Source organism: Theropithecus gelada, chromosome 1 (genome assembly GCF_003255815.1).
Source record: "Theropithecus gelada isolate Dixy chromosome 1, Tgel_1.0, whole genome shotgun sequence".
Taxonomy (NCBI): Eukaryota; Metazoa; Chordata; class Mammalia; order Primates; family Cercopithecidae; genus Theropithecus; species Theropithecus gelada.
Genome location: NC_037668.1, coordinates 152,604,983 through 152,614,764, shown reverse-complemented (window position 1 = coordinate 152,614,764; position 9,782 = coordinate 152,604,983). Strand labels below are relative to the sequence as shown.

At 41.9% G+C, this 9,782-nt stretch overlaps 1 protein-coding gene across 18 annotated transcripts in view; it reads left to right on the top strand.

The window, feature by feature from the left end:
• Positions 1–2,039: 2,039 nt before the first annotated feature.
• Positions 2,040–9,782, top strand: part of RPS6KC1 (ribosomal protein S6 kinase C1) — a 211,396-nt gene continuing 203,653 nt past the window's right edge. For all 18 annotated transcript variants that reach the window (XM_025398029.1, XM_025398036.1, XM_025398099.1 and 15 more), the window contains exon 1: positions 2,040–2,316. In XM_025398029.1, the coding sequence (XP_025253814.1) occupies positions 2,212–2,316 (105 nt within the window). In that variant the 5' untranslated portion in view covers positions 2,040–2,211. The remainder of the gene's footprint in view (positions 2,317–9,782) is intronic.

Here is a 9,782-nt window from a genome sequence, read left to right as displayed (position 1 = left end):
AGACATTTGCAAGTCAGTGGGAATAAAGAACAAAGGATCAAAGGCAAAATCTTGAGAATATTGAAAGTTCCTGGAAGGAAGAGAAACCAGCAAAGGAGACTGAAAAAAGAGTGAGTTATCTGAGTATGAAAGAGAAAAGAGAAATAATGCTGACTCATGTGCTAAGAACACAGAAAAGTTTTAAAAAGGTAGAAATGGTCAGAGACTTTCAAAATCCAGAAATATTGGGCAAATTGAGGTCATTGGAAACAATTTTCAGAGCGGTTTCAGAGTAGCAATAAAGAGGTGAAACCAGATTGAATTGGACATGGGAATAAATGGGTGATGATGCAATATTGATGTAGATTACTTTAAAATCAACTTAAACAACTTTGACAGTGAGTGGAAGGAGAAAGAAAGGAAGAAAAGAAGGCAAAATGAGTAATGCCCTTTACTCCCTTCTCACCTGGCTAACTCCCATCTCTCTTCCAACATTCATTCTTCTATCAGAAAGCTTTAGGCGATCTTTCATTCTGAATTGGTATGATCTGTAGCACTCCATATATACATTCACCATGGTACTTATCACAATGTATGTCTTTACTTTTCCTACTAGATGGTACTTGAGAACAGGCACTATCTACTTTTTTTTTTTTTTTTGAGAGAAGTCTTGCTCTTCTCCCCCAGGCTGGAGTGCAATGGTGGGATCTCGGCTCACCGCAACTCGCTCCCGGGTTCAAACGATTCTCCTGCCTCAGCCTCCCAAGTAGCTGGGATTACAGGTGCCTGCCACCACGCATGGCTGATTTTTTGTATTTTTAGTGGAGAGGGGGTTTCACCATACTGGCCAGGTTGGTCTCAAACTCCTGTCCTCAGGTGATCAGCCTGCTTCGGCCTCCCAAAGTGTTGGAATTACAGGCATGAGCCACCGTGCCCGGTTGGAGAACAGGGACTATCTTTGTAACTCCAATGCCAAATTGGCATCATGTGGGGCACATCGTAGGTGGTGAATTCAGGTTTAATGAATGACTAATAGACCGACTTAGATATATGTAGGTTGAAAAGAAGGAACCAGTGGTGAGAAAGAGATTAAACATACAGAAAGGAGATTTGGAATGTCATTGAAACAGTCTTAAGGTCGGCCAAAGAGGATGGGATTCAGATCACAGGTGCAGTCATTGGTTGTAAAAATGAGCAAGTGATATGTGCACATCTCAGACTGGCATGGAAATATGAGAAGATGAAGGAATTGGTACTAACGGTTATAGCTGCTTCTTCCTCTTCTTTTTTCCTTGTAAAGAAGGGTGGTGGTGCAGAGAGTAGGGAGGCAAAAGGAAGAGGAACAGAGTCTTTAGGATAAAGGCAAAGACTTGAAATGAATATTTTGGGGAATGAAAAAGAACCCCAATCACAAAAAGATAAAGGAATTTCCAAGTGTTGATAACAACCTCAGCTGAAATTGGAAACTGTAGCGAGTGGCTTGGAGAGTTCTAGTGACATACATATTTTTTTCTTTCTTTTAGCCAGAGGCAAACTCCAGATTTTCGAACCTGAGGGGATTTTAAAAAGATTGATACTGGCTTGGGAGCTTTTTGGGTTGGGAGCTTGCCCTGTATATGTGTTACAGAAAGGCGCTCAAGGGAAGGAAATTCGTCTTAGAAAGAAGTAAGGAATATGTCTCAGAGAATGAGATGTTGCTGTGGGTATATAAAATGATAGACCGTGAATAGGTAAGGAAAGAAGGTGCTAGACTATGGTATCTCTCCATCCCTTCACCACTCCACGTAAGTTTGTACTACGGCGGGGCGGAGGCAGGGAGGATCACACTCTCCCGGTGTGGCGTGGCTATACCAACTCTCACAAAATCTAGAAGGTGACGGAGCTAGCGTACAAGAAGTCGTCTTTAGTGGAGAGGACTGAGGTCTCCGCAGTGACGGGGATGGCAGCGTGACCCCTTAATCTTCAACTATAGGCCAGTCCCAGTTGCCCCAAAGGGGTGAGAATCTAAGGGGGTAGTCTCCCCTCCCCCTAGAAGCGGGAGACGGCCTGGCCCGGAAGCTTCTTTGCTGACCCGGAAGCAGAGCTGTGCCGCTGAGGCGCCGCCGTGGAGCCGCCTTGGAGCCACCGCCCCCTCGCCGCTTCGCCGCTGCGTTGGGGAACCGGGACCGCGGCGGCGCCGGGTTGCCCTGATGATCCCGGGCGGGCGGTGGCGGCGGCAGAGGCGGCGGGAGGATGACCTCTTACCGGGAGCGGAGTGCCGATCTGGCCCGTTTCTACACTGTTACCGAGCCCCAGCGACACCCGAGGGGCTACACAGTATATAAGGTCACCGCCCGGGTGAGTGCGGGTGTCGGGCTGGGATAGGAGCTTGGATTGGGTCCTGAGGATCTGGGGTGGGGACCCTGGTGTGAAGGTACCTGACTCTGGCTCAGAGCCGAGGGTGGGACTGGGTGCTGCGCCTACTGGCGGGACTTGCGTGTCGGAGGTTGGGATTTCTGGAGTAGTGGCTGAGTGTGGTATGCCCAGGGCTTCACGGTAGTAGGTCGTGGTAGAGTCTTCTTTCTGGGGGTGGGGTAGTCAGTGGTTGATGGTTTTAAATTGATGACTCAGTTCCCATCCCGTTTGGACTTTCTCTTCTGAGTTCGCAATTTGCAGAAGTGGTTTTGCTTGCTCCAGGAAGATAATGCAGATTTAAAAGTGTTAATTTATGTGTTCTTTGGCTTATGTAATATAAGTTGTTTTTTCTCTTGACCTTTATCAGGTTTGCTGTGAGGTAGACAGACTCTTGGGACAGATGTCAGTGTTAGGCCACCAACCTAGGAGCTGTGGATCCGAGCTTTGTCAAACCCTTAACTTTTTCACGTTTTTCAGTAGGAGACGTGAAAAAGATCTGCTGAGGGTGGCTTGTGTGAGCTACCATGAGGTCACATTTTAAAGTTGGGAGGCTCCTTTACATCGACTAACTGGTCCAATTTTTAGTAACCACTTTATGTTTCATTGCTTTTGCCTTGAGTTTTAAAGAGAGTCTGCATCTTCTAGGAAAGTAAGAATAAATTAAAATTAAATAAGTATATATGTATGTGACGTATGTGTGCATGAATATGTGTATAGTAGACATTTTGTACACATCACCCAATTTAATTCTCATTTTAATGATGAGGAAACAGATTAAAGGAAGTTTAGTAACCCAACTTTACATTGCAAGGCAGTAGCAGATCTGCCTGGGATCCGGAACCAGTTTTGCCTGACTCCAAGTTATATAAAATGTTAAGAATTAACTTTATCATTATCAATTTTTAAAGAGGAGAGGTACAGATTAAGTAATAATAGTTCAATATACATTTGGAGGATGTAAAGTAGGCCTTCAGAAGAATCTTTTTTTTTTTTGAGACAGAGTTTTGTTCTTGTTGCCCAGGCTGGAGTGCAATGGCTTGACCTTGGCTCACTACAACCTCTGCTTCCCAGGTTCAAATGATTCTCCTGCCTCAGCCTCCCGAGTCGCTGGGATTACAGGCATGTGCCACCATGCCCGGCTAATTTTTTGTATTTTTAGTAGAGACCCCGTTTCTCCATTTTACTCGGGCTGATCTCGAACTCCTGACCTCGGGCCATCTGCCCGCCTTGGCCTCCCAAAGTGTTCATGCCGGTGGCGTGAGCCGCCGCTCCCAGCCTGAGAAGAATCTTAAAGGTTAAATAGATTTAGATCAGTTTGGGGCATGGGAGTGGCACGTGGTGTATGGAAATGGTGCACAGTTCAGATAAATGTGAGAAGGAGGTATGGATGAACATGTCTGTATAAGGATAATGAGAAGATCCGACCTGCTGTTGCCAATTGCTGTAAGGAGAATAGAGGGAAGTTTGTTGCTCCCTTTTTGCACAGAAGGTTGTTATATGGGTGGAATGTTAGTTTCAAGTTGTGTAAGAAATTTTGTGAGATTGAGGGGCCCTTATTATACCACTCTTGAAACCTTTCTAGTCATTGGGCTCTTTGAAATTCCAGACTTAGTTTCCTAACACATAGTGTATGAAATCAGAACAGTTTTCAATATATGTAATGTTTCTCTCACAGCATCCTACTTATCCCTTAATTTAACAAGAAAGTTATATTGTATTTAGTTGCATGTCTATGTCTCTTAGTGGATTTAGAGCAGTTCTCTATCATTGACATTTGTTTCTGCTTATATCGAATAATAGATAAAAGAAGATGCATGTGCATGGCACACAGTGCCTGGAAAACATTGTTGAATGTTTTCCTCTTCATTGTATGCAGCATACCCAATAAATGTTTAGATCCACGCACTAAATACTGTGAGGGACATAAGGCTGAATAAAGCATGGATCTTTCAAGGATACACGTAGTAGAAGAGAGTTTAGTATACTTAAAGAAATGTGATAAAACACAGGAAGTTCCAGCAGACACTACAGAAAAGGGCTGTGGGAAGACAGATTGCTTCTGGATCAAGAGATTGGGGAATATGTACCAATCAAGATAGTTGAAAGGGGGGAAGAATCCGGAAAAGGAGAGGGTGTGAAAGGTAGACAGTTGAAAGGGCAGAGTCCATAAAGACCTGGAGGTGTGAATGTGTGTGGAACTTGAATTGGAAGCACTGAGTATAATTATTTGTATTGTTACTTTACAAAAGGAAAGGTTAACCAAATGCAGATTTTTTTTCCCCCAAGGTGTAGTCTCGCTCTCTTGCCCAGGCTGGAGTGTAGTGGCATGATCTCGGCTTACTGTAACCCCGCCTCCTGGGTTCAAACGATTCTCCTGTCTCAGCCACTCAAGTAGCTGGGGTTACAGGCGCCCGCCACCATACCCGGCTAATTTTTCTATTTTTTGTAGAGACGAGGTTTCGCCATGTGGGCTAGTCCGGTCTCGAACTCCTGACCTCGGGTGATCCACCCGCCCCAGCCTCCCAAAGTGCTGGGATGACAGGTGTGAGCCACCGCACCAGCCAAATTCAGATCTTAAATATCTGAAGCTGTGACCTATTTACTGAACTAAGTTTTGACAATATAAACTAGAAGATAAAGTAGCACATTGCCTTAGAACTAACCAAATTTATATATATGCGTATTACGTATTGCTGTGGTTATTTGAACTTGAAAATTGCACACACTGCCTTTTTTCTTCCCGTATATGTTTATGTCTTCATTTATTGCTTATGTTACCCATTTTGTTTTTAAAATGTAACGTCTGAGAGTCAACATGGAGGCATACTTTCAAAATAACTGTGCTTAGTATTATAAAATATTTCTTGAGAGTTAAGGAGAAAAACACCTTTTTTTCAGGATAATTAACTAGGTAAATAGTGCTCTCCTGAGAGAACTTCATGAAATAAAAATTAAGAATGGCTTCTGTATATTTTCTACTACTGGTTTACTTCTAGCTTCAAGGAACAATTTTCTATATTTTTAATCCTTGCAGGGTTATTTCTGTAGGAGTAGAGTTTTAATCATTGGAAGTACCAGTGTTAAATTTTGGATAGCAAAAGAGCTTTTTCATCTTCTTAAATCTCCTGTGTGCTTTTTTGCAGTTCTCTGAAACCTGGCAAGCTTAGATGATTTTGAGGCCAGTTACAAGCATACTAACAGATTCCACAGTTAAACTCTGTATTATTTTTTAATTTTTATCTAGAATAAGTACCTCTATTCAGAATTGGAAAGTTCTTTCATAAGTTCCCTTTGATTCTTTAGTTGAAGGAGACACAAGTGTACGAGAACCATCAGCAGTGTTTTCAGTTATTTCATGCTAAGTGTACAAAATTCTCATATTGTAGTATAGATTTCTCAGCAACAGTAGGTGAATGGCAGTTCTTGCCTGTATTCATTTCGTGAGTATAAAAATTATGTTTTTATTCTCAAAAGACAGTGCTGCAGTATAACTTATTTTGTTTACATTGAGTCATAATTTACATACAGTAAAATTCACCCATTTTAAGTGTCCAATTTGATGAGTTTTGACAAATGTATACAGTTGTGTAACTACACCGTGTTCATCACTGCACAAGTTTCCTCATGTTCCTTTACAGTCACTCACTCCCCCTCATCCCATATCTCTAGGCAACCACTGGTTTGCTTTCAGTCATTGTAGATTGGGCTGCATTTTCTAGAATTTTGTATACAAGGAATCATACAGTATGCACTTTTTTTTTTGGTCTGGCTTATTCCACTCAGTATGATTATTTGAGATTTATCCATGTTGTTTTGTGTTTCATTCCATTTTATTGCTGACTCATATTCCATTGTGTGGTTATACTACATTTTATCTGTTCACCTGTTGGATATTTGGGTTGTTTCCAGTTTTTGGATATTATGAATACAGCTATTATGAACATTCATATACAAGTCTTTGTATGGACATACGGTTTTATTTCTCATGATACCACATGCCTTTGTTTATGTAGCTTTATACTAAGTTTTGAAATCAGGTACTCTAAGTACTCTAACTTTCTTTCTCAAAATTGTTTTGGCTATTCTCGATTGTTTGCATTTGTGTATAAAATTTAGAATCAGCTTGTCTGGTTTCTCCAAAAATACCTGTCCAGATTTTTGATTGGGATTATATTGAGAATGTAGATCAATTTCAGAAGAATTGATATCTTAACAGTATTGTCTCTGAGCCATGAACATATATATCTCCCCTTTTATTTAGCTCTTCAGCATGAGCAGTGCTTTGTAATTCTCAGAGTACAGTCTTGCACATATTTATTTTTGTTTATTGATCTTTTTCAGAGATGGAGGTTTCACTGTATTGCCCAGGCTCGAGTGCAGTGACGCAATCATAGCTTACTGCTGGTGGAACTCTTGGGCTCGAGTGTTACTCCCTCCTCATTCTGCCACCTGGGATTGTGGGCACAAGCTACCTCATTGGCTTTGCACATATTTAAAGTAGTTTGAGTTTATTTTGAAACCAGGAGAATGTATAAATCCTCATTTTATTATACATAGCTAGTGTTTGTTGAGTAATAACAGTAGACACTTACATGGCGCTTACTGAGTCAAGCAGTTTATATTAAATTAAGACGTTTGTCACAGGGGCCCAGTGAGTAGGTGCCGTTATCATTTCCACATTTTCTTTTTTTTTTTTTTTTTTTTTTTTTTTTTTTTTTTTTTTTTTTTTTTTGAGACAGAGTCTTGCTCTGCCGCTGGGGCTGGAGTGCAGTGGCCGGATGTCAGCTCGCTGCAAGCTCTGCCTCCCGGGTTTACGCCATTCTCCTGCCTCAGCCTCCCGAGTAGCTGGGACTACAGGCGCCCGCCACCTCGCTTGGCTAGTTTTTTGTATTTTTAGTAGAGACGGGGTTTCACTGTGTTAGCCAGGATGGTCTCGATCTCCTGACCTCGTGATCCGCCCGTCTCGGCCTCCCAAAGTGCTGGGATTACAGGCTTGAGCCACCGCGCCCGGCCCATTTCCACATTTTCAGTGAGGAAGTTGAGGCACAGAGACATTTAGTAACTTGTCCAGGGTCATCTAGCCAGCAAGTGGTAGAGTCTACATTTGAACCCAGGTAGACTGGTCCCGATCACAGTGCTTTTAATCCTAATGCAATGCTGCCGAATACCTGTATTATAAAACACTTTTCATTAGGTGCTGTGAGTGTGCATATGGGGACACCTGTGTGTCCCCACAAGGGCATTACTATAGTTTGGCAAAAGTGATGGATACACATGAATAATAAGTGACTGTGATGATGTGAACAAAGGGGAGTAAGGGAATTAATGGGAAGTACTGAGCTTCACTTAAGTCTGAAAAATTACCATTTCCAAAGCTTCAAATCAAAATACTATTTATATTGCTTGGAGGGAACCTGTCCTCAATTCCTGACCATATTCTTGAGTAGCCTGCTTGTGCCTGGGAAAGGAATTATTTGTAGTTTCCAAATTAGGCTAGAACACTATGTTCTTCCATATCTCTCTGTTAGATGCCATTTTCCCTGTCTGGAATACTCTTTCCTTTTGTCTTGGCAATCTCTGCTCGTCTCATCTCAGGTGTCAGCTATACCCTGTGTTCCAGAAGCTTTTTTTTTTTTTTTTTTTAGGCGTTGCTCTCTGTATGTCTTGTATCTCCTCCATTATCATAATGTACTTGTTTGACACCTCTTCTGATGGCAGACTCTATTCTTTTTTGAGAGTCTCACTCTGTCGCCCAGGTTGGAGTGTAGTGGGATGATCATGGCTCACTCTAGCCTTGACTTCACAGGCCCAAGCCATCCTCCCATCTCAGCCTCTCTAGTAGCTGGAACTACAGATACATGCCCCCCTGCCTGACTAATTTTTGTAGCTTTTTAAGAGACAGGGTTTCACCATGTTGCCCAGACAGATCTTGAACTCCTGAGCTCAAGCGATCCAGCCGCATCGGCCTCCCAAAGTGCTGGAATTACAGGCCTGAACCACCGTGCCTAGCCGACTCTGTCTTTTTAACTGTGTATTCTTGGTGCCTAGCACAGAGCCTGGACTATAGTAGGGATTTGAGGGTAGGCTGGAAGGAGGCAGCACTTTGCTTTTCAAGTGTTGATTTTTAAATTAACATACAATAAAATTGACTTATTCTGTTGTATAATTCTTTGAATCTTAACACGAGTTTAAATTCATTTACCACCATAATCAAGAAACAGAAGTTTCATCATCCCAAAAAACTCCTTCATGCTATCTCTTTTTCATACCCTTCCCCCTACCCCTTATACCCTGGCAAGCAGTGATCTATCTCTACAACTATACTTTTGTCTTTTTGAGAATGTCATGTAAATAGAATCATACAGTATTTAGCCTTTTGAGACTGATAATTTGCCTATTTTTTTTCTTTGGGTTGTTTGTTTTCTTACTCTTGAGTTTTGAGAGTTCTTTATGTTCTGGGTATCTTTTTTGGGGGGTCAGATATAACATTTGCAAATGTTTTCTCCTGATCTAGAGCATATCTTTTCATTCTCTTAAGTACCTTTTTTTTTTTTCCCCTTTGAGACAGAGTCTCCCTCTGTTGTTCAGGCTGGAGTGCAGCGGCGTGATCATGGCTCACTGAAGCCTTAACCTTCTGAGCTGAAGCAATCCTCCCACCTCTCAGTCTCCTGAGTGGCTGGGACTACAGGCATGTGCCATTGTGCCCGGCTAATTTTTGTATTTTTTTAAATAGAGACCCAGTTTCACCATGTTGCCCAGGCTGGTCTCAAACTCCTGGTCTCAAGCAATCTACCTGCTTTGGCCTTCCAAAGTGCTGGGATTACAGATGTGCACCTGGCCTTTTTTTTTTTTTTTCAGAGATGGGGTCTCGCTGTGTTGCCAAGGCTGGAATGCAGTGACTATTTGCAGGTGTGATGATAGTGTGCAACAGCCTCGACCTCCTAGGCTCAAGCAATACCCACCTCAGCCTTCCAAGTAGCTACGACTACAGGTATGCCACTGCACCCAGACAGTATCTTTTGCAAAGCACAATTTGTAATTTTGGTGAAGTCCAGTTTATCAATTCTTTCTTTGGTGAACCATGCTTTTAGTGTCATACCTAAAATCTCTGCCCAACCTGAGGTTACAAATATTTTTCACAATGTTTTCTTCTAGATAACTTATTGCTTTGCATTTTATATTTTGCTCTATGACCCATTTTGAGGTTTTTTTTTTTTTTTTTTTTTTTTTTGTATAAGGTGTAAGGTTTGGGTGAAGGTTCTGTTTTTGCCCCTGGTTGTCCCATTGCAACAAAACACCATTTGTTCAAGAGACTAACCTTTTTTCATTGAATTGCCTTTACTCCTTTGCCAAAGTCAATTGACTATATATATATATATGTAAAGCTGTTTCTGGATTCTCTTATTTTG